Source organism: Pangasianodon hypophthalmus, chromosome 28, assembly GCF_027358585.1.
Source record: "Pangasianodon hypophthalmus isolate fPanHyp1 chromosome 28, fPanHyp1.pri, whole genome shotgun sequence".
In the NCBI taxonomy this organism is placed as follows: Eukaryota; Metazoa; Chordata; class Actinopteri; order Siluriformes; family Pangasiidae; genus Pangasianodon; species Pangasianodon hypophthalmus.
The window spans coordinates 11933693-11957936 of record NC_069737.1 but is presented as its reverse complement, the minus strand read 5'-3'; the positions used below and the strand labels follow the sequence as shown (position 1 = coordinate 11957936).

At 38.9% G+C, this 24244-nt stretch overlaps 2 protein-coding genes across 2 annotated transcripts; one reads left to right on the top strand and one right to left on the bottom strand.

Annotated features, from left to right (window-relative positions):
* The first annotated feature begins 92 nt into the window (after nt 1-92).
* Nucleotides 93-18270, top strand: gtf2e2 (general transcription factor IIE, polypeptide 2, beta). The gene is made up of 8 exons (XM_034301188.2): nt 93-307; nt 2895-3058; nt 9713-9804; nt 14680-14787; nt 15764-15946; nt 16510-16603; nt 17372-17487; nt 17935-18270. The coding sequence occupies exons 2-8, from the start codon at nt 2896-2898 to the stop codon at nt 18052-18054; spliced, it is 876 nt and encodes a 291-aa protein (XP_034157079.1). The 5' UTR covers nt 93-307; nt 2895; the 3' UTR covers nt 18055-18270.
* Nucleotides 5341-9619, bottom strand: smim18 (small integral membrane protein 18). The gene is made up of 2 exons (XM_034301192.2): nt 8855-9619; nt 5341-6829 (listed from the first exon to the last, which is right to left on the bottom strand). The coding sequence occupies exons 1-2, from the start codon at nt 9044-9046 to the stop codon at nt 6608-6610; spliced, it is 414 nt and encodes a 137-aa protein (XP_034157083.2). The 5' UTR covers nt 9047-9619; the 3' UTR covers nt 5341-6607.
* Nucleotides 18271-24244: the final 5974 nt, after the last annotated feature.

Sequence of the window (24244 nt, the reverse complement as noted above, 5' to 3'; positions counted from 1 at the left end):
TCGTATTCGTCCAACTCTTAGCCAATGAGAGTCGAGGAAACGAGATACTACGAGCCAATCCTGAGGAAGGAGACAGCGTTTGTCGGAATACGGGTGCGGAAAATAGCGTAAGAAACAAAGAAAAAGTGTGGCGTCGCCTTTTTCTCGGAAGTCTCGCCAGGCTGTAGTTAGCATCGCTAGCTTGTGGTGTTGACTGGCGTTTACAATGCTGAACTGAATTCAATTCAAAGGCAGCTAATGGTATTCGGATTAAAACTAGAATATAACAGATCTTTCTGTTAAAGGAAGATCGTGGTCGGAGAAGCAGGTAGGTTACATTTTCTAGGTAAAGTGTGAAAAACAGTATGGAGGAGTTTAGCTTCATTCCAGAGAGTAAATGTTTCCTGTTTAGACAGATAAAGGTTAGAGTAATAGATGTATCTGACTATGATGATGAAATTAGGCAAGAAGATGTGATTTTACTTCAGAATATATTAGATTTAGGTGGTATGACAGGCTAAAAACTGCACAGCTATAAGATAAATTAGCTGTTTACTGTCTCGGGAAAGTATTCACGACAGTACCTCAGCTTCACGACAGTACCTCAGCTTCACGACAGCTAGATAATGCCACTGAAAAACAAAAGGTTGTTGTTCTAAATAAGGTTTATTAGCCATTTAGCTGTTGTTAGGCCTCATGTGAAAAGCTGGGAGTCGACTCTCTGACTCTGAAGCTTTAGAGTCGATTCTCAGCAGCGTGATTGATTCTGCGCAAGTTCATACCCAGGCGATTGAATCAGAATCGGTATCGACTCCCGGATGTCTGGAGTCGAACAGCGCTATTGATTCGTGATTCAGAATCAATTTTTTACTCAGAACAGACAGTGGATAGAAAAAGTCTATACACCCCTGTTAAAATGGCAAGATAAATCATGTCAGAACGTTTTCCACCCTGAATGTGAAATTACAACACTTAAAATTAAGTGAAAATCAGAAACATTTTAGGGAAAAATAAAAAAGTTACTATAACCTTGTTACATAAATATGTACACCCCCTTATATAATTTGGAATGTGGCTGTGTTCAGAATGAAGCAATCACATTCAGTCTCGTGCTCAAAAGTATTTTGAATTATCATACAGCTGTCATATCATTAACCCTAAATAAAGATCGTGGCTGCGTCTGAAATTGCGTACTGTGACAGTACATACAACATCCGACTCAGTACCTACTGCTCGGACGTTGATACAGTACGTACTGATCAGTATGTGTGTGTAGTATGAATACAATCCGGACATACTGCATCCGCCATGTTGGCATTGTCATGTGACCTACGATGTCATAATAACCGCAAAAACTTAGAGCCTGCCAGATTAGAGCAACTCTTTATTTGTTAGACAAGTACAGTTTAATCACAAAGAACAACGTTTAATACCTATAACACTTGCATGTAAAAAGAGCCGATGTGCTGCCTTTTGCCATTTTTGATTCTGACAGCTCTTCCGCTCCAGTCCCATTGCCTTATGGGATAGCGCAGTGTCCATTGGTTCCATACTGCAGAATCTCTGCAGGAGCAGGAGGTCATCCAATGGTTTGCAAAGAGCTTACAAAGCCTTTACAAGGTCTCACTGCCAAAAGGAATCGATCAGAAGAGGGGTACAAAAAATTTCTAAAACATTAGATGTACCATGGAACACTGTGGAGTTGTGGAGAAAATGAAGTACCATAGTGACATTACAAAGAACAGGACGTCCCTCCAAAATTTACGAAAAGACGAGACAAAAACTTACCAGGGAGGCTGCCAAGAGATCTACAGTAACATTAATGGAGTAGGAATGCAGGAATATCTGACAAGTACTGATCAGTCTCTGCATGTGACAACAATCTCTCATATTCTTCACGTGTCCGGGCTATGGGGTAGGATGGCTAGACAAAAGCACTTTCTCACAAAAAACATCCAAGCCCAACTAAATCACCCTAAACCATGGGGCAAAATATGTTATGGTCTGATGAGACCAATTTCCAAAAGGTATAATAATTCTGTAATTCCAAAAGGTATGTTTGGCACAAAAAAAATCACATCACCAAAAGAACACCATAACTATAGTGAAGCATGGTGGTGGCAGCATCATGCTTTTAGAACTGCTTTTCTTCAGCCAGAACTGGGGCTTTTATCAAGGTGGAGGGAAAGAGTGAGAAAATATTGTCAAGTCAAGATGTACCACACTGACAGACTCTAACTCAAAAAGACTGAGTGGTGTAATAAAATCAAAAGGTGCTACAACAAAATATTAGTTCAGGGGTGTGCACACACTTACGCAACTAGGTTATTGTACGTTTTTTTTCCCTTTTATAAAAGTTTCTGCTTTGTTTTTCACTTTATTTGTGTACTTTGCAATTTCACATTAAAGGTGAGAAAAGATCTGACATGATTTTAGTGTCATTCCATTACTTCACAAAAACCTGCCATTTTAACAGGGGTGTGTAGACTTTATATTCATTGTAACCCTGGATAAGTCAAAACATCTAGTGACGGTGTTTTTAGATTAGGTTAGTTAGCTCAACTTCAAAATGTCTCCAATTAGGAGCTGTAAATTCATCTAGCAATCTAACTTAAGTGAAAAATATCTAGCATTAGATAGCTACATAGTTAGTTCACTTTCTGGCATGACTTTTGGAGCTTGTCAGTGTGTGGTAGCATGACAGCTAGGTACTAGCTACAGGTCAGAAGAGTTCAGTACCATAGTTGTGCTGTGTTACAGCATGCTATATAGTATAGTAGTGTGCTGTTATAGACATAGCTAGCAGTATTAATTCATAATGGTTAGCTAGTTAAGCTCGCAACTGCTTCGACAGTGTGCATAGCAAAATAACTAGTTTTATTTTGAATGTGGTGTGTGTGTGTGTATGTGTGTAGGATGGACCCTGCTCTGCTGAGAGAGCGTGAACTCTTTAAGAAGAGGGCTCTGTCCACTCCAGCAGTCGAGAAGAGACCGGCGTCCTCCGAAGCCTCTGGCTCTTCCAAGAAAAAGAAGAGCAAACCTGACAAAGATTCGTCCTCAGGATCTAAAAACAACACAGGTTAGGACGTCGCATGTATTATGTCTTCCGTAATCATGAGATTTTAACTTGCATGGAGGGAGACAACCTAATCTAATCAGTGCCAGGTTTACAGTCATGCCTAGAAAGCCATTTCTCAGGGGTTAGCTATGAATGGTTGTATATGAAGAATATGCAGGTATGCATCTTGGGTCACTCCAAATGATTGTGATCAAGTGCCAGACTGGTCATTACTATAGATACAGATATTCAGCAAATTAATTGATGTTTGTGCCAAAAGGGACACAATGTTGCACAACCTATTTCCCTACACTGATGGATCTGATTCAGCTCGATCAGAAAAATCTGTGAATTTATACAAATGTAGCTTTGAGGCTAAAGATATTCAATCTCAGTTTTTCACAACTGCACATATTTCATGTGACCATACATTTCTTTAAATCAAAGAATGCCGTCCCAACTGTAAAGCATGGGGTTGGCAGCATCAGAGTGTTTGGGGGGTGGGGGGGTGGGGGGGGGGATGTTTTGCTGGAAAAGGGACTCCTGCATTTCAGAAAATAGTTGGCATCATGAGCATCACCACAAGACATCAGTCAGAAAGTTAAAACTTGGTCACAACTGGATCTTCCAGCAGGACATTGATCCTAATCATACTTCCAAAGGTGTAAAAAAAAAAAAATGGCTCAAAGTCAGCAAAGTGAAATAATTGGAGTGGCCATCACAAAGCCCTGGCCTGAATCCCTTAGAAAATTTGTGGACTGAACTGAAAAAGTGTGTTTGAGCAAAAGAGGCCCAAAAACCTGACTGAGTTATGCCAGTTCTGTCAAGAGGAGTGGACAAAAACTTGTTAGGCCTTAATTAACTTGTTGGGTCTCGTTATGCTGGTCAAGAATTGTCATTAGGAGTAACAATTTTAATGCATAATGAATTTTCTTCAAACCTTGTGCTAAGACTCAACACCTGTGGGCTCCTCTAAATAGCTGACAGAAGGTCTGAAAATGAATGTAATCAATGCCTACAAAGCAGAAGAAGGCTATAAAAGTATATCAAAGCACTCCCAGCTCTCAATTTCCACTGTCTGAAATGTCATTAAGTCATTAAATGGCAGTTAAGGGGAACTGTGGAAGTGAAGGGAAGATCTGGAAGGCCAAGAAAAATCTGATAGAACTGCCTATATGTATAGATCCATATGCAGTATGAAGGTTTAGCTGACACAGGAGCGGTTTTGAACCATTCCACTGTGCTGCATTGCTTGTACAAACATGTGCTGCATGGGAGAGTCATCAGAAGAAAATCTTACCTGTAACCTCATCATTTTCAGACAAGAATCAATGTCTGAAATATGCAAAATGACATCTAGATAAGACAGAAGCATTATCCTATGCTCATATAACCACATGCCCCATATAATTTCCCTTACTTAGTACAAATACAGAGCTGTTTAATGTTCATGAGAGGAATAGATATATATATAGCGATATATATAGGCGATATATAATAAAATTTGAATGTAGTATTAGTATTGGAAAAAAGTGAATAAAACTTAATGGTATTAAGTGACATTTAAATCAAGCACACTACTGGTGCTGAATAATTTAGCATTATTTTGTAGGATGGGTAATTCAAGTCACAGACAGTCACAGCACAGAGTAGTTGGGTATTTTCTCTTCTCTAACATAACAAATTCAGCATATCAAGGACTTTGTTTGGGTGATGATTTGAATGGACACAGTGTTCCAGTACTTTTCTTATGAGAGCTTCATAGAGAGAATCACTGTTATATGCGGAAAAAGCCAGTTATTTTGACAGCTTGAGTATGTTACGGAGGACATTACTATTTTCTACTAATGTGTACCACTCGTTCCCTAGTCGTGCCATCCGCGAAACTAAACACGTCAGCCTAGAATGCATATTTAGCTCTTGATACAAACAGTAGTTGGATAAATTAGCTTATATGGATGAGAGACGAACCTTGAAAACTCGCTCATTGTCATTAGTCTGTATTTAATAGACTTAACTAATCTAACTAGATTGTCGTAATTTAGGGTTAATTTACAATAGTGACCACTTTTTAGCCTTATTAATTAGAAAACTAACTTGGCTAGCTAACTTGGGCAGTGACCCTTCGAGTACCATTAGACAATACAAGCAAAAGAAACACATCCAGTGTCTCAGCATGGCGATTTAATTTGGTATTATTACAGAAAAACACAAAACTCCTCAGCTTTTTATAATAAGGATTGCAGGACGCTTCATTTTTCTACCACTGACTCCATAGTTAATGCAAAAACTGATTCAGGACATCACTTTTTAAGCTGTTTTATTAGTGCAGTTAAGTGATGATAAACAACAGCAATGAATGCATCATACCGCAGTTCAATTAACAGCCATATACACACACACACACACACAAACCCACACAAATTACATTTCCAGCTTCAGTGGTTTTTAGGCTACACTGTAAAAGATGCAAATAAATAAATCTTTACAATAAATAAATGTGCAAAATAATAACGACTTATTACATATTACTCTATTTAAGGACGTAGCAATTGTTCAAATGTGCTCGTGGGCTCAGTCGAGGCTCAGTTGTAATCGATTATGGAATTGAGAGCGCGCAGCATGGAAGCTCGTGTCCGTCAGCAGAGCCGTCATTATAGCTCAGCGAGTGGCCTTGCTTGGTTGGAGGATGCAGGGTCTACACCGTCCACCGTCAGAAGTCACCCAAGTGGTGTTGGCGTGAAGAACCGACGGAATTCACTATGCCGCAGTGCAAGGACTTCATATAAATCTAATATATATTAGCTTTAAAAGACGACAAGAATAACCGCAGGCCGTAGTGTGATTTTGAAAAAAAAAAAAAACAGTCATGTGCACAACTCTATACTTAACGCTTAACACTTAATATGTTAATATGATATAAAAGTGATTATGTTAAAGCAAAAGAAAATAAAGAGACTTTTCCCAGCAATTTTACCCAATGAGCAGCTGACGGTGAACTCGGCTTCACCTAGTTTGAAATCTTTTCAGACTAATAAAGAACATTTAGCCGCCTTCTTTATCATCTTGCTGTTTCGCCTGCTCCGATTAGTCAACACGCCCACAACAGTGACTGTTTTGTGCTTTTTGTTCATTTACATCACTCTATATAAAATGACATGATCTGTTAACGTCTGAAATGTGTACGTCAATGGTTACAAGGCTAATATGTAGATACTTTTTAGTGTATTTTTATTATTTTGGCCTTGACGTTAATGGCTACGATGGCTAACAGTAAAATGTCACTAAAGCATGCTTAGTTACTGCTTCCTGTTTTGATAGTACTGCTGTTATTTACATGGGGAAAACCATATTGTCAGTGTTTATTCATTGTGTGTGTGTGTGTGTGTGTGTGTGTTACAGAATTGTGCGTTGAAACACACTCATTTCTTTAGTCTTTGTCATTGTGTTTTCTGACGCCCCGTCCTTCCGAGGTGTGGCCAGAGTCACTCACTCGTAGTTCTACATTCCCGCATTGCTTGGTTCCATAGTGCAGGCCTGGTTTCCATGGCTGCCGTTGCCGTGCTACGGCTATACAATTTCATCACCGGTGCTGCGTCGGGTTTGCGCGGTCTTGGTCTTGTTGAAGCAGCCGCAGTCGAGCAGCTCGTAGAGGAAAGCCAGAGTAGCGAGGGAGAGCACGGTCAAGATGAAGAGGAGGAGGATTACAAAGCAGGCAACATTCCAGCCATCATGGAAGGGGAACACCTGCTGCACTGAAGCAGCACTGCTACCGGACACAGTCATCATGATCTAGGAGGGGAAAAGACACAAAAAATAAAGACAGATGGGGCAAATGGTGAATGAGAGAGATGTTATTATCTCTTATTAACCTCAAGACGGATACAAAAGAGAGTGATGAGGGAATAACAGTTAATGGCTGTTATAGCACAAGTGATAACAGGAACTAACTGGTCTTACGGACTTTCCACAATATTAAACGTAATTAAAAATGATTGTTTGGCAAATCGCAGGAATAAAACACTTAGGGATGTGCCGTTGAAGGAAAATAACGAACTTTGGGGTTGCCCTCCGTCATGGATTGTGTGAAAATGTCCGTAAAAAGTGGAGTCTGTTTTCTCCATTGCGCTACTACAAATAAAAAGCTAATATCCCAGACACAAAGTCGTCTTATCCTTTATGATTAGATCATTATTCTGCAGAATATTTGAAAAACAACAGACTCAACACTGACGTTTTTAATCACGTGACACAATTCAAAGGTACAAAATGCACATCATGATGATAATCCTGATCATTTTCCCTCATTAAGTCACAATTATTTATCTCCATTATTCTGCTGAATTTCGAGTTTTATTACACCACCATTTTATCGTTTTTAAACATCTTTTCCATCCAACGTTATACATACTACGTCTTTGTTCATTCACTGCTTCTCAGATCTGAGCGTGTTCTTCAACAAAAGACGAATGAGATGATGATGATGATGATGATGATGGATCAGAATTTCAGCTTTCATTTCTTGATATTTACATCTAGACGTGTTTAAAAATTAGAATCACACTCTTTCTTCATTCTGATGTTTGATGTGAACATTAACCGAAGCTCTTGACCTGTGTATTAAGCTGCTGTCGCATGATTGGTCGATTGGATACCTGCATAAATGTACAGGTGTTCCTATTAAAGTGCATGGTGAGTGTAACATATATACATGCATACACACACACACACAATCAAATACACAATACGACACATGAATAAAGAGTGTATGATTGAATGTGATTGCGTTTGTGCAGTCGTATATCAAACGGATTATCTTACTTATTGCTTGTATACACTGCTGCTTGTCCAGTGTTAGTGAAGGTTGTAATCTAGTTAGCTGTGTAATATGAGCTGTGTGTGTGTGTGTGTGTGTGTGTATGCTTGGTGCATCCCTCTATTGATCACTGGTACTTGGAGTGATGTTTTAGAAACCCCATCTCTATCTATCTGTCCGTCTATCTTGTCTATCTCAGTCTGTGTCTGTCACACACATCCCTACACACATACACAGCCTTTTTTTTTCTTTCTTTCTTTCTTTCTTTCTTTTTAACACAGACAGATGGGTCCCTGTTTTTCCGTGTCCCAGATGACCCCCTCCATAAGGTGGTTGCCTTTTTTTTTTTTTTTTTTTGTTTTGTTATGTTTAAGGCCTGTCTTTGGACCCCATGAGCACAAAATCAACATAAAAGTCCTTTTATCTCTACAAAACCAGATCCTGATTTATGATTTTAATCCTAAAAAAAACAAAAATTATAACACAATAAGTCAGATTAGGTTGCTGTTTAGATTGGAAAAGAACGTCTCTGATGTTATGAGCTTTTTTTTTTTCCTCATCATAGTAGCGTTAAATAGTAGTGTTCAGTGAGTAGGTATAAAATTTAAGCAAAATTAGACTCAAAATGACCAAATATGCCTTCCTGGTGTGTTTTTTTTTCCTTCTCTTTTCTCAAATCAGTGAAGGCATACGAAAGTGGAGCTCAGTATCCAGTATCTGTTCACCATTTATACTGCAGTCGATTGTGTTTAATAATTGAGAGAGCCAGTTGTACCTGTGGTATCATTTGACTACACAATACTTCCTCTGTGCATTTATTTATCCATCCTCTGTCTGGTAAACAAGGAGTGCACTGTCAGAGTGTGTGTGTGTGTGTGTGTGTGTGTGTGTGTACAGGCGTGGGTGGGTGGGCTTGAGTCATCTCTTTGTGCTGTACATAACCTTATTGTGGCTCCAAATAATAAACGTAATGAGGAAGAAAAAAAAAACGAAAGCCGTACCTGTGAATCCGAGCCGAAGGATGATGGAAGTGTCTGCCCACGCGTTTTGATCCGTCTCCTGCCTCTCTCTCGTCCTTCTCCGTTTCTCTCTTTCTGTTTCTTTCTCTCTCCCCCTCCACCCTGCCACTTCCTGCTGCAACACCATTGCTTAGCGGCCCTGTCCATTAACGGATACGACATCCCACGCTTCATTAATAATGCATGAAGCCTGCTGTGATTGGCTGAGCTCTGCTGGGGCTAGGACAGGTTTAAGTAGGAAGCGATGGTGTCATTGTCCAGAATCAGATATATACAAAGTTAAACCCTTGTTTTCATTGTTCCTTATTTCACATCTAGCTTTACTCCCGATTCTATCATCTATCACCTAGTTCATTTGACACTCAAGAGATGTTTATTTCTTTCATGGGAAGTAGCTTGTCTTCAATGTCCCTTTTGTTTTGCTATTGCAACGCTAAATCTGCAAATGATGTTATAACATGTGTTTGAATAAAAGATCAGGTATTAAATGTTAACCTCCAACATTAACACACAAAATAAGAGTAACAAAAATCATTTGAACCTTGCATTGGTTTTGTTTTTTCCTAAAGTTAGAAATTACATCATGTCCCTTATATACAAAAGACAGGAGAGAGAGAGAGCTCTTCCATTAAACTGATATTTTTCACAGTCTGTCAGTTGAATTTTTTATTTTTTTTTAAATGAAATGACCTCTACTGTCAAATGTTCTTTTTATTTCCAGTATCCAAAAATATGAACACAAAAAAAAATAATAATAATAAAAATCAGTGTCACTGATTAGTTGTCACGGTTCTTAATGTCCTTTTTTTTATCTGGTTTTTTTTTTTTTTTTTTTTTCAGACTCCAGTAATGGATCCTTTAATCTCAAAGCCCTCTCCGGAAGCTCAGGCTACAAATTTGGGGTCCTGGCACGAATCGTCAACTACATGAAGGTAACACAAACGTTAGAGATACAATCCCCAGTGATGTGTCACGTCCGCGTCATGCCGCATATCACCAGCGTGGAAGTGCAAACTATAAAAACTGTACAAATTAGGGCTGTTGTATAAACCCCAGCCAGTAAAAATTGATTTCTTGAACAGAAAAAGCACTTGAAACCTCAATGTTTCAGATTTACACACATTTTTTTTTTTTTTTTTGCTGATAATGATAATCCTGAGAGACATCAGTTGGCTTCCTCACTATATGTGCTCACTACATAGTGTGTAATGAGATGGTGCCGTACAACGTATGTAGTGCACTATATGTACAGTAGAAGAACATTTGAGATTTAGCCACAGAGAAAGAGGTTTACAATGGATGTAAAAAGTTTACACACCCCTGTTAAAATGGCAGGTTTTTGGGAGGTAAAAAAAAAAAAACTAAGATAAATCATGTCAGGTATTTTCTCACCTTTAATGTGCAATTGCAAAGTATACAAATAAAGTGAAAACCAATCAGACTTTCATAGGGGGGAAGAAAGAAAAATAAAAACTTAGAACTGAACTAATACTAATACATTGTCGAAGCACCTTTTGATTTTACGACACCGCTCAGAATTACGCCATTCAAAAACATTGATCTTCTTTTGGTTAAGCCATTCCTTTGTTGATTTGGATCTATGCTTTGGGTCACTGTCGTGCTGAAAGGTGAAATTCCTTTTCATCTTCAACTTACTCACAGACACCTGAAAGTTTTACACTAAAAATGGCTGGTATTTGTAGCTAATTATGAATCTCTCCACCTTGATTAAAAGCCCCAGTTCTGGCTGAAGAAAAGCAGCCCTAATGCATGATGCTGCCACCACCATGCTTCACCTTGAGTACCTTTTGGAATTATGGAATTATTATACCTTTTGGAAATTGGAAATCAGAAACTTTTATAAAAGGGGAAAAAAAACGTACAATAACCTAGTTGCATAAGTGTGTGCACACCCCTAAACTAATATTTTGTTGAAGCACCTTTTGATTTTATTACACCACTCAGTCTTTTTGAGTTAGAGTCTGTCAGCGTGGTACATCTTGACTTGACAATATTTTCTCACTCTTTCCCTCCACCTTGATAAAAGCCCCAGTTCTGGCTGAAGAAAAGCAGTTCTAAAGCATGATGCTGCCACCACCATGCTTCACTATAGGTGTGGTGTTCTTTTGGTGATGGTCTTCACAGTGTTCCATGGTACATCTAATGTTTTAGAAATTTTTTTGTACCTCTCTCCTGATCGATTCCTTTCGACAGTGAGACCTTGTAGAGGCTTTGTCAGCTCTTTGTGGACCATGGCTTCAGCAGTCAGATGAAAATCCTGCATAAACAGCTGGTCTTTATTTGGCGTTAATCAGAATAATTTCATTGAATACAGCTGTATGATAATTACTTCTAAACATGAGATTGAATGGGATTGGTTCATTCTGAACACGGCCACATCCCCATTTATAAAAGGGTGTGCACACTTATGCAACAAGGTTATTGTAACTTTTTATTTTTCCTTAAATGTTTCTGATTTTTTTTCACTTTTTTTTTATGTTGTAATTTCACATTGAGGGTGGGGAAAAGTTTTGACGTGATTTATCTTTTGACGTGGTTTCATTTTTTCCATCACAAAAACCTGCCCTTTTAACAGGGGTGTGTATACTTTCCATAACCACTAACTGTAAATGAGCGAAATCGTTACCCACTTGCGTTTTTACAAATGATTTAATTAGAAAATAGCTTAAGCTAAAAAAAAAAAGAACCTTCGTCTTTCACCAAGCCACAGGGTATAAGCTTATTGCTGAAACAGTATCAATATTCCAACCTTCCAGAAAGCCCTTCTTCAACCGCAAAAAAGGAATTAGATTAAAAGATATTTCAGTGAGATGTACAATTACCAATCAATAAGGATAAGCAGTGTTCTGCTCACCTGCAAATCGAAACAAAGTTCTATTATTATGTTCAGGTCCATTCAGGAAACATGAGCATGAGACAAGAAGCATATGTATACAAGCCAGTTTGGATAACTAAATAACAACAGCATCAATCAGGATCATCCAGACTGCACAACTGTGCAAAGCTCAGCAGCCCGACTGTGTGAATCACATGCAGCATAAGCAACAGCATGCAAGAGTGCAGCAGCATACGTATATAGAGTATAAATAAGTAATCATGGCATCTGGGAAGACAGATGGCCTTAGCTGAGGTAGGTGCTGAAGAATCTGACCACCTGGGGTATAAAGCTGTTCTGGAGTGTAGCACTAATGTCCCGAACGCTTTCATGTGTTAAATGTTGTAAATACGGCGGACAAGGTGAAGAAGTCGGTAGTGTTGCCACCTCACGGCTCCAGGGTCCCTGATTCGCTCCTGAGCTCGGGTGTGGAGTTTCTGTGTATGTCCACGCGGGTTTTCCTCAGGGTTCTTTGGTTTCCTCCCAAAACTATGCTATAGGTGAAGTGGCTACTGTAAATTAACCGGGGTGGGTGGGGGGGGCTGTGTGTGGGGGTGTGTGTGTGTATGGGGCTATGGGTGTGTGTGTGTGTATGGGGCTATGGGTGTGTATGGGGCTATGGGTGTGTGTGTGTGTATGGGGCTATGGGTGTGTGTATGGGGTATGTGTGTGTATGGGGGTGTGTGTGTGTGTGTGTGTGTGTGTGTGTGTGTGTGTGTGTGTATGGGGGTATGTGTGTGTGTGTGTGTGTGTGCGTGTATGGGGGTATGGGGGTGTGTGTGCGTGTATGGGGGTGTGTGTGCGTGTATGGGGGTGTGTGTGCGTGTGTGGGGGTGTGTGTGCGTGTGTGGGGGTGTGTGTGTGTATGGGGCTATGGGTGTATGTGTGTGTATGGGGGAGTGTGTGTGTGTATGGGGGAGTGTGTGTGTGTATGGGGGAGTGTGTGTGTGGGGGTGTGTGTGGGTGTGTGTGGGTGTGTGTGGGTGTGTGTGGGTGTGTGTGGGTGTGTGTGGGGGTATGTGTGGGGATGGGGGTATGTGTGGGGATGGGGGTATGTGTGGGGATGGGGGTATGTGTGTGTATGGGGGAGTGTGTGTGTGTGTGTGTGTGTGTGTGTGTGTGTGTGTGTGTGTATGTGTGTGTGTATGGGGGTATGTGTGGGGATGGGGGTATGTGTGGGGATGGGGGTGTGTGTGTGTGTATGGGGGTATGTGTGTGTGTGTGTATGTATATATGTGTGATATATATTACACACACATAATACTATATATAGATTAAAGCACGATATCATAGAATTCTCGATTCTGATTGGTCAGAAAGGCTCGATTGATTTTCGGACAATATTTCCAGCTGCAAGACTTTTTTTTAGACTCATTTTAATACGTAATCATTAACTCGTGCAGGGACTTGTATAGCAGACGTTTCACATCAGCAGATGAAAAAAAAAAAAAGCACATAACTTTATATGGTTTATTAGCCGTTTTGTCTGAGGAGACATTTGTTTAACATTTGGGAAGGAGTCTACAGTGTTGGTGCTTTGATACAGTAGAGCTGTAACGGTACGTTTTCCGGCATGGGAAAGCAGGACAGAAAGCAGGCTTCGTGGTTTCTCTCTAACACGACAAGCCGCGTTTTTTTGGTCTTTTAACATCAAGACAGAAGAAAAGGACTGAGGGAATGACTGCATAACTGCTATAATGCAGATAACAGTGATAGCATTCCACAGCATTGAATTTAACTATAACGAGATTAAAAAAAAGCACGGTGCTGTGGTAGAAGAGGAATAAAATACTTCAGGACTTCAGGTTATTGGAAAGTAATAAACTTCGTGTGGCGACAGTGAACGTGTCCGTGTGCTGTTCTCGGAAAAACCGGAAAACTGGAATTAATCTTTCTTGTAGTAATAAAGACAAAAAAAAAAAAGAAGAAAAATTGCTCATAAAGAAAAGCCAATGTTTTTTCTAAAGTATTTTATTTTGGTTGGCCATTTATTTTGGAAGTCCTGTGTGTGTGTGTGTGTGTGTGTGTGTGTGTGTGTGTGATTGATACATTGAGATCTCCTTGCACTTCATATTACCTTCATATTACATATTCATATTACCTCCAGTCGAACAGCTGCCAAATGCCAACTCAATACCTGATATCAACTCCTGAACTTTTATCTGCTTCATTTGTTTTAAAGGAACGAGGGAATGGATTTCACCTGGACAATTAACGTCTTCTTTGTCAGTCAATTGTCCAAATACTTTTGAGCCCCTGAAAATGGAGGTACTTTCTTGAAAATGGCTGTAATTCCTAAATGGAAAAACGCCATATTTTTTGTGGAACCTCTTAATATAAAGCTGAAAGTCTACACTTCGATCACATCTTGGTTGTTTTATTTCAAATCCATTGTGGTGGTGTATCACAAAAACTCTGTCATTGTCCAAATACTTCCAGACCTGACTATACACACACACACACACACACACACATACGTACATACATACATACGTACATGTATGTGTACATATTGTAAACATAAGTCGAAACCAGAGAGCAAGCATGGACTTTTAGTGCTTTTGGAGAACAGAAGGTTCTGCTGATGGACGCGATTAGCTCAGATTTCTGCCTGACAGCAGTCTCTGAATCGGACCCAAGCAAAGCATCCTGTTTACGAGTTTATGCCAAATTGTATCGCGTGTTTATGTGCGTATGTGTGTATGTATGTGTGTGCGCTCACAGGAATGCACACATCGGAATGTCAATCTTTCTTTGTTTTATTTATTTATTTTTCCACTAGACTTGCTACCAGAGTGTATTACTGTCTGATTATGACTCTCTGTCTGAAACTGCACTAATTAAACTGCACACACTCGCTCTCTTTTTCTCCCTCTCTCTCTCTCTCTCTCTCCCTCTCTCTCTGTCCTAGACGAGGCATCAGAGAGGGGACACTCATCCCCTGACCCTGGATGAGATTTTAGACGAGACCAAGCTGTTGGACATCGGCTTGAAGCAGAAGCAATGGCTCATGACCGAGGTGCGTAATAAAAACGCGTCCCATTTCTCTTTGGAATACAGTATATGAATTAAACATTTCTTTTCTTTCCCTCTGTGTGCTGTGGTAGGACGTTGCCTTGGCTTTATTTTATAATTTATCAGTCCTCCTCCTCCTGGTGACGGCCATATTTTTATGGATCAGCCCAGATCCGTTTGTTCATAATTTACCACCAAGTGACGGTTTGATCTTTGGAAAGCTCTGCTTCGGAGGATTTCTTGCTGTCTGGATGATACGGGGTTGCTTTCGATAAAAGGGCTGCAAAAGTAATAATAAAATAATAAAATAATCACAGACCTCCCCCCCCAGGTCATGCTTCACAGACAGGCTATAGACAAGTAAAGATTTCGTCTGTGCTTTTATTGATTTCTGGTGATGGCGTTTGTATTTATTGTATCCTTTATATTGGTTGTATGGGGGTTAGATCCAGAACTGGAGTGGTTAAAGGTATGAAACGGAGCCAAAGCAAAAAAAAAAAAAAAAAAAAAAAAAAAAAAAAAACAACTGCCAATGCTGTATTGGCTAAACATTTTACTAATAGTTCAGTAAATCCTACAGCAAAAGTAACAATGGCCTGTTTCCTTTTCTCTATGAAGACAGACTGGTTCCTGAACAAGTTTCCTGGAGTCACATGATCACTGGAAACTGACTCGTGACTGAATAGTGCTGAATAGAATGAAAATCAGTTCAGTGATATGATATATGAGGGTGGCCACGGCTACCTCGTGCCACAGCTTAGCCCCGCCCCTGTCAACTAGCATATTAGCCGGTATATTAATTAATTTTTCCTTTCACAAGGCCAAGACGGTTTACGTTTGATTAATTCAGTAAAAAAAAAATCCATTATGCTTTTTTTTTTTTTTTTTTTTTTTTTTTTTTTTTTTTTTTTTTCTCTTTTCTCCTTTTCATGCTGGTACAAATGTGAAATAAATCTGTTTCTGTTCCTCCTCCATCCCAGGCCTTGGCGAGTAACCCCAAGATAGACGTACGTGAAGGGAAATACGCCTTTAAACCTAAATACCATCTGAAGGACAAGAAAGCACTGCTCAGGTTGCTGGATAAGCACGATCAGCAGGGTTTAGGAGGAGTGCTGCTGGACGATGTAGAGGAGGGCCTGCCCAACGCTGCCAAGGCCATCAAAGTACGAAAAAAAAATTTGTTCGGTTAACAATTTTAACAAATAAGGCGATTCCGTCATGTTGAGGGAGAAGAAAAAAGTTGGTTATATGACTGGACTTATAAGAAACTACAGGTTCCAGTGCATTATGGACTTCGCTAATACAACATTTGAATTATTTAGATTATTTTTTTTTTAATTAAAAATTAGCTCTCAGTAATTTATGAACCCTATATTTAAATACAATTTTGCTTTTTTTGATACAAACATGATGTTTTAATCACTAGGTAAGAAAAACAAGGTAGGCTAGTTAATGATACTACACCTAACATACCATACCATAAACATGGCCTTATTCTCAATAAGTTTAAATAAATAAGTTTTTGGTGAATAAATCTCAGGAACTCAGATGAAATTTCAGAATTAGCCATAACCAGCATTTGGTCTGGGGAAATAAAAAGAAGCGATGGGTGAGATCTTCCTCCAGGAAGCATTCTCCTGCATTGCACCCGTGTTGTGATGATGTGAAGGTTAGAGCACAACTCCTAGAAGATTCTTCTTCTCATGTTCATTCCGTTTGTGCGCAGGCTCTTGGAGATCAGATCATATTTGTATCCAGACCTGATAAGAAAAAGATTCTCTTCTACAATGACAAACACTGTCACTTCGAAGTAGATGAAGGTGAGTGACGGTAACCTAGAAACCACACCACACACACAAACACACACACACCATGTAAATGTGTATTGCATGAATGTTGTTCGGGCCAATCAACACTGCTTCTGAGTTACATTTCGTAAACATTAACCCTTTACAAATGAAACAACTTCCAGTTTTATGGAACGGATTAAGAATTTTGCTTCAGTGAAACATGAGACAGTAAACAAACAGCGTATTTGTGGTTGTTCTGTTGCTCCTCTTTGCTCTGACCTCAGTATTGATGAAATGAGGTAATGAAGACAAGGTCCAGGACATGATGATTGATTGATTGATTGATTGATTGGGTTTACTAGCATTACACTGATCCGAATCTCAATCCAAAACCGTCTCGTTAATCAAAGAAATCGGAATAAACTCATCCCACTGCATGAAGCGAAGGCTTCACGTTCCTCACTTTCTGAATCTTTCTCCCGTGCAATAAATGTTAGATTTCTCTGAAGTTCTTATTCATAGTTTAAAGAAAGCTTGTATGAAGTATTATTATTAATTCCCCAATCACTTCTAAATAACACAGACAGGTGGAATGATGCTAAATATCAGCACTCTTGGAATGCAGCTTATATATGTATAAATGGTACTTGGAAATCTACCAATATGTCAATATATATATATATATATATATATATATATGTATAATAATAATATGGACTAATTTCTAATTGACAGTACAGTTCGTACAGGTGTAAGGACCTTTTGGTTACTGTGGAATGTGTGCTTTGCGTTATCCAGAGTTCCAGAAGCTGTGGCGCAGCGTTCCAGTGGATTCCATAGACGACGACAAGATCGAAGAGTACCTAAAGAGACAGGGCATCTCGTCCATGCAGGATACAGGACCAAAGAAAATTGTGCGTTTACATCCTATACGTACATCTCTAATGTTTCATTTATACACGGCCTACGCCAACAATGGAGAAACCACAAAACATTCGAGAAGACTTTGGGTTACTTAAGGTTAAAGCTTGACCTTTAACTGTAACAAAGCACTAACACTGGAGACTCCTTCCAAAAATACTAAATTAGCATCTCCACACACTTTTTTTTTACGCACTTATGTGGACTATCCACTATGTTAGTTGATATTGTAGAGGAGATCACATAATCAAAAAAAAAAAAAAAAAAAAAGCACATTAATATAAACACTACTGTCCAAGCTGATGTTATAGAAACACCTTCTGACCAATCAGAATGCAGCATTCAACAATGCTGTGGTATAAAGTTTACATAATCACCAGTCACCATCTCATCACCTCATCCACCCTCAAACGTATTTATCTTGTCATGATCTGTTGCAGACGCCAGTCCAAAAGAGGAAGAAGCCGGCAACGCAGAAGAAGAGACGGTTCAAGACTCACAACGATCACCTGAACGGTGTTTTGGAGGACTACTCCGATGGAGTCCCCACTAAGAAGTGACGCACGTTCACGCACGTCCCACGTGAGCCGGGATAAAGACTCAGAAAAAGCGAAGATTGACGTCTGTGTGTACACTGTATTTCATTGCCAAAACCACACGGAGACTAACAGAGACGAAATTCTAATGTGAAGCGACTGTAAATATTTTCTTTTTGTGCCAGCACTTTAACAAATATGTTGAAGGCTTTTTTTTTTTTTTTTTTTTTTTTTTTTTTTTTTTTTTAAGAATAAAACTTTAAAAATCACTTTTTGTGTGTGGGTTGCTGAAGTTTCATACACTTTGGATTTGATTAATGCTTTTGTAAATAGTTATCCATATTAAATGAATATTGAAACAATTAATGAAAAACTTGAAAGGAAAAATAAATGAGAGGAAACTTAAAAAAACAAACAAAAAAAAAAAACAGATGCATCCCATATGAACATGCAAAACAATACGCATACAGTAATCCGAGCTCGAGATCGAACCATGGAGCTGCTACGCCACCGAGGAAGAGTACTGGATGTTGTAAAAAATTAGTCATGGTACACAGTTACCCAAATAAAACCTGTTCTAGACGTTCGCTATGCAAATGTTAACACTCGTCATCTCTGTAAGAGATGCAATCAGCTATTATACGGCGGAGAAACCGATGGCTGATCGTTGTACCCCTTCGTACCATCAGACTGAATGAGTTCTCCGCTCCTGTCTGAAACCCCACGGCGCGATTATCGTGTCTTACGTCATCAGCCATTTTGAATATCGACTGGTTTTATCACCTCCTACATCCTCAGAAGCACTTTGCTTCCACAGCTGATGAAAACCTTTTGTATATAATATATGGCTAGATTACATACGAAATTGATATGGAGAGACCATCCTGCTGTACCTGCTGCATGTATGAACGCACGCACACACACACACACAAACACACACACATACTATCTCTCTCTCAGAATCATTTATTCATTTGGACCTTTCGATTTCCCTTCATCACTCCTTTGAATATACACTTTCATATACACATTTGAATTCACTCAGACTTCTCTTGATTTCCTCTTAGCACTCCATTCAACACACACACACACACACACACACACGTTCACTTGTACTTACATCTTGGACACAGCTACTTAGCTACTCTAACACGAGAAAAAAAAACAGGTGAGATCTTGAACGGTGAAAGAAGCTGAATTACAGAAGACCGATCATCTAAGTGTTATGTAAGTGTTATATCAATAAAATGTAAGCAGCGTTGCTTATTTCTTGCTTTTGTTGAAGGAAAAATTAGTGTAAGTTGGTTACTATGAGAAGCTCCAAGCTGAACACTGCTGGAACGTCTGGAGAACTGTAGCAGCGGTTAGAAGTCGTGCTTGTTCAAGTATTTGTGTTAGTTTTGTTTTAAAGATGTTCCTGTATTGTTCACTTCAACGGCGTGACGTGGTTTTTTTCACCAAACAAAATCACCAACCAGCCTGAAGTGAAGATACAGCGAATCAGTAACAGGCGAAGAAATACATAAAGTCAAACGCCGTATTGAGTGATAAAAGCTCCGTGGCTTTCCACAGCAGCGCACAAATCAATTCAGTTCGCATAAACCTATCATATCTTTAAACCTCTCATGTCTGAGAAAGAACAAGCGAAATAGATGTTCAACCTCCAGATCATGTGCTTCTCAGAGCTCAAGCTGAAGGAGCAGAAAGGAAATAAGATTTCCTGTTTTGGTGTGTGTGGTTTCAAGCTATGTGTGCGCCAATAGTTATCGAACATCTTATCGGTAATGACTAGTCAAATTTATGAAAAAAAAAAAAAAAGAAAGGTGCAGTTTAAAGAGTTTCACAGAGAAGTCGATGTTTAAAAAGTTTGAAGGTTTTAAAAGCTTAAAAAAAACACACAATTGACTCTCATGCCAAAGGCTGAAGAACTTTTCCCCAAAACTCCCTGAATTAAGTTTATTGAAATCATATTTAAATGTTTATTACACAGCTATTAATAAAATGTCACGGCTTGCTCAGTCTGTATAATGGAAAGACAGTCTAGCGCATACAATTCGACTGAAATTGCATTAGTACGGATCAAAACATGAAAATAATCATTAACAGGGTGGTATAATGTGGTCTCACTCAAAGTGGAGTTAGTTCCTGAAGTTGATTATTTTCCATTTGCAGCATGGGCCCAAATATTTGATTCCTCTCATACCAAAGCAATTTGACAACGATCCCAATTGAATGAATGACATGTTGTACTTTTAACCATTTATAGCTACATTTAGTTCCTGTTATAACATCTGTTATGGTATAGCCGCTATAAACAGCTGATACTTCAATAAAAACTCTTCAGAATGCATGCGTTAATATTAATTCAACTATTGTCAGAGCTGCTGTAATAGAGAATGAATCAACGCCTTCTGATGAATAAGACTGAAGAATTCGATAGTGCTGTGATATACTAAATAACAATAAACATGAAAACAATGACAATCGCTTCATTTTAATGGAAAATATGAATGTTGCCAGGAAAAGAACAATGAACCTTAAGGTCATAAGGCGCAAGTTATGGGAAGAAGCCACAGAATCTTTTTAAAAGTGCCATTTTTTTGGACATAGCAAAGCTTCGGATGTTGAAAAGCACAGCCAATCCCAGCCAATCAGGTCACAACCAATTACGCCATGTTCATTTCAATGGCAAAATATTCGAGCATTGCAATATTTCTAAAAATGACTTTTTTGGGTTAAAGGATACTCAAAATCTTGGATGCTAAAAGCTCTTCTTTACTTTCTAGTGCCTATCTATTAGTTGGCCTTCTCCCTTGTTTATCCTGCTATTTGAGGCATTACAGAAGGCACAGGAAATCATGATGGTTGTTTTGTAATTGAGGTCATTTTCAAAGTGACCTGATTTGTTGTCTTTGGCAGTTAGTCCAACTTGCTGATCTTTATTGCTGAGCATAGGCTATAAACCAAATTGACAGTTTTCATATCCCCAAAATTCGTTTTTTTTGCACTAATCAGTGTACATGTTGGGGGTATTGAAAAGGCTGCGATGTCCTATTCATAATTTTCATCTCATTATTTGTGAGAACAGTATGACACCGAGTCGTCGTGGAGTGATTACTGAATTATATATCAAACCTTGTTCAATGTTGGACTGCTCTCATATGCTCTTAGGCTAAGAGGATGCTTTCAATGAGTCTGAGATTTAAAAACGTTTTCATCAGTCACTATGAAGTGTCATTATTAGATTTAATAATTACCGATGGCAGAAATCATATTAAAATATTTTTTAATGAAAAGTCGCAGATATACAGTATATTGCTTACAGCAAAAGTTATTTGTCATGATTCAATAAGTCACAGCAAATGTTTATATGCAAAAATAATAATAATAATAATAATAATAATAATAATAATAATAATAATAATAATGAATGATCAAAATAAGAAATGCACAAGAAATTAGATATTAATTCATTCATACGTCTTCATTCACATCTAAGGCCAATTCAATGCAGGTAATTCATCTACCAGCTTGTTTTTTTTTTGGGAGGTGGGAAGAAAGCCCATGCAGAAATATGGGAGAACATAAAATTCAGCACAGCAGTAATCCAAACTCAGGATTGAACCGGAGACCCTAGAGCTGTGAGGTGACAGTGCCAGTTAATGATGCACTAGAGGCATAGGCGCCATCTAACTCTCACTGCATATAAACCATCCAGTGTGTTCGGTGCCTCAAACTCGTACTGACGCACCCTGGCCTTCCTGTTGCTTTGTCACTATGGTCATGAGCTGAATAGATGTGTTAAGAGTGGTGTGGGATAATGCAGATCCACGGAAACAGTCTATAGGCAATAAGAAATGATGAAATCAACAGTCATCCTTTTGGTTACATTACAATATTGCCCTCTGCTGAACATATTTCATGATATTGCACTATAGTCCTTGCTTTTCACCACATGGGAGCAGCACTGCTGCTTGACTGTCGGTCTTCACAGGGATGTACACCTTCTCAAATCCGATTGGTCAGAAGATATTGAGGAATTTTAGCAACTATAGCAACAGTTCTGACAACAACTAGTGCCTGGTTTCAAATTACCAATTTGTATTAATATACTGGTTTTAATACTTTATCTTTTCTTTTCTCTGCTTAAACACAGAGACTCGTATAGCAGTTAATCCACACTGATCCATTATTGTTATTGAATGTCTAATAGTTTATGTGATGAAATTATTTTCTGTATGGAGATCTGTGGAAGGAGTCTCCAGTGTCAGAGCTTTGTAACAACCTGTAAGTTTTTCACCATGGGAAAGTCTTCAGGACAGAGCACTTTGTACTTTTCAGTTTCTCTGTAATATATATATATATATATATATATATATATATATATATTTATATATATATATATATATAGCATTTTTTTGTATTATTAAAAAGAGAAAGAGGGAAAAAAAAGAGAACGACTGTTTATACCTGCTATAGTGTAACTTACTTGTCTTGTGGACATTTCAGAAAATTAAATGTAACTCTAAATGGTTAAAATACAATATGACATGCATTAATAAATAAAAAAATTGGAATTGTTAGTGAATTGCTGTGGTATAAAAGGAATGCTATGGGAACATAGCATCATGCTGCACCGTCATTGATTATTTTTCTAAGACAGCACATCCTGTCACGTTTTATTAACTGAAATTTAAGAATTTTTATTTTCTATATTATGTGTAGGTATGTATTGTGTCGTAACTTATATTACATGCATTTCAATCCACACAAGTGATCTCCAAGATGCAGTGCAATGCACTGAGAGCAGCATAGCAAAACTTCCGTAGCAAATCAGCTTCAAACTTCTGCTACTCATAGTCCACATGCTGTTCATCCTTGAGAGACAGTATTTGACATTGCTTCCTCGCAGTCCATTACAGTAATTTATTAGGTACTTAGTGAGTCAGTAATAGCAGTGAAGCCTGAACAGCAGTTCCATAATCTTAGACAAGGACACACACAGGCCTTGACACACACGCACACGCACACGCACATTTGCTTTTTTGCTTTTTGGCAATTTATTTTCTTAATATTTAATACAATGTCATACAATTTGAGAAAGACTAGCCTAGCTTATTTCACCAGCCTACTATTGCTAGTAATAAAATAATTAGCTATTTAACATCTTACAGGAAAGTTTGAGTTTTACATTTTTTAACTTGGAAAATCAGTGTGTTAGTGGTTCATCTGCAGCAACACGATATTCCTTGGCACCCAACTCACAGCTTTCCAGATGGCCTGCAGATGAAAAGCATCCCTACATCACAATGCTACCACCACCATGCTTCACTGAGGGGATGGTGTTCTCAGGGTGATGAGCAGTTTTGGGTTTCTGCCATATATAGTGCTTTCTGCCAAGACCACAAAGCATTGTGCCAGGGCCAAAACCTTCCTGGTCTCATCAGACCAAAGAAACCTTTTCCACAATTTACTGAGACTCCAAATGAATGTTTATACCATCTTGCCTGCTACAAAGTCCCCCTTCCCTTGATGGAAGAGAAATCAACAACAACTTTCTGTGTCTCTGGACCACAGTAAATTTAAAAAAGCTGTGACATCAGATACCAACAAGTGATCTTCTCATTGACATCATATGAGGTTGGAGCCACTGCAGTGGCCCAAACCTAGAGTGAAAGGGTGTAAAGATAATATTGGAGAGTGAGGAGCACCCACTTGTAAGATTCTAGCTGATGTACAGCACCAGAAATCCTTGTCCTCCACCACAATGAACTCCCACAAAGAGCCCCTTCAAAGAAATGGTAAAGACTGCGAGATCAAGGAGATCCAGGTCCACCTGAGAAAAAGTAGACAGTAGTGATGGTGGAGGAATTGGGATTGGGCGACATGTGGATTGGGTGAGTTCTGCATGGGTTAGTGTTGCTGCCTCACAGCTCACGGTCCCTGGTTCAATCCTGTCCTTGGGTTACTGTTTATGTAGAGAAAAGTATCTGGACACAGGACCATCACACCCATATATCCTTGTTGAACATCCCATTCCAAAACCATGGGCATTAATATGGAGTTAGTCCTCTTTTGCTGCTTTAACAGCCTCCACTCTTCTGGGAAGGCTTTCCACTCGATTTTGGAGCATGGCTGTGTGGTTTTGTCCATTCATCCACAAGAGCATTAGTGAAGTTGGATACTCGTTAGGCAAGAAGGACTGGTTGGGACA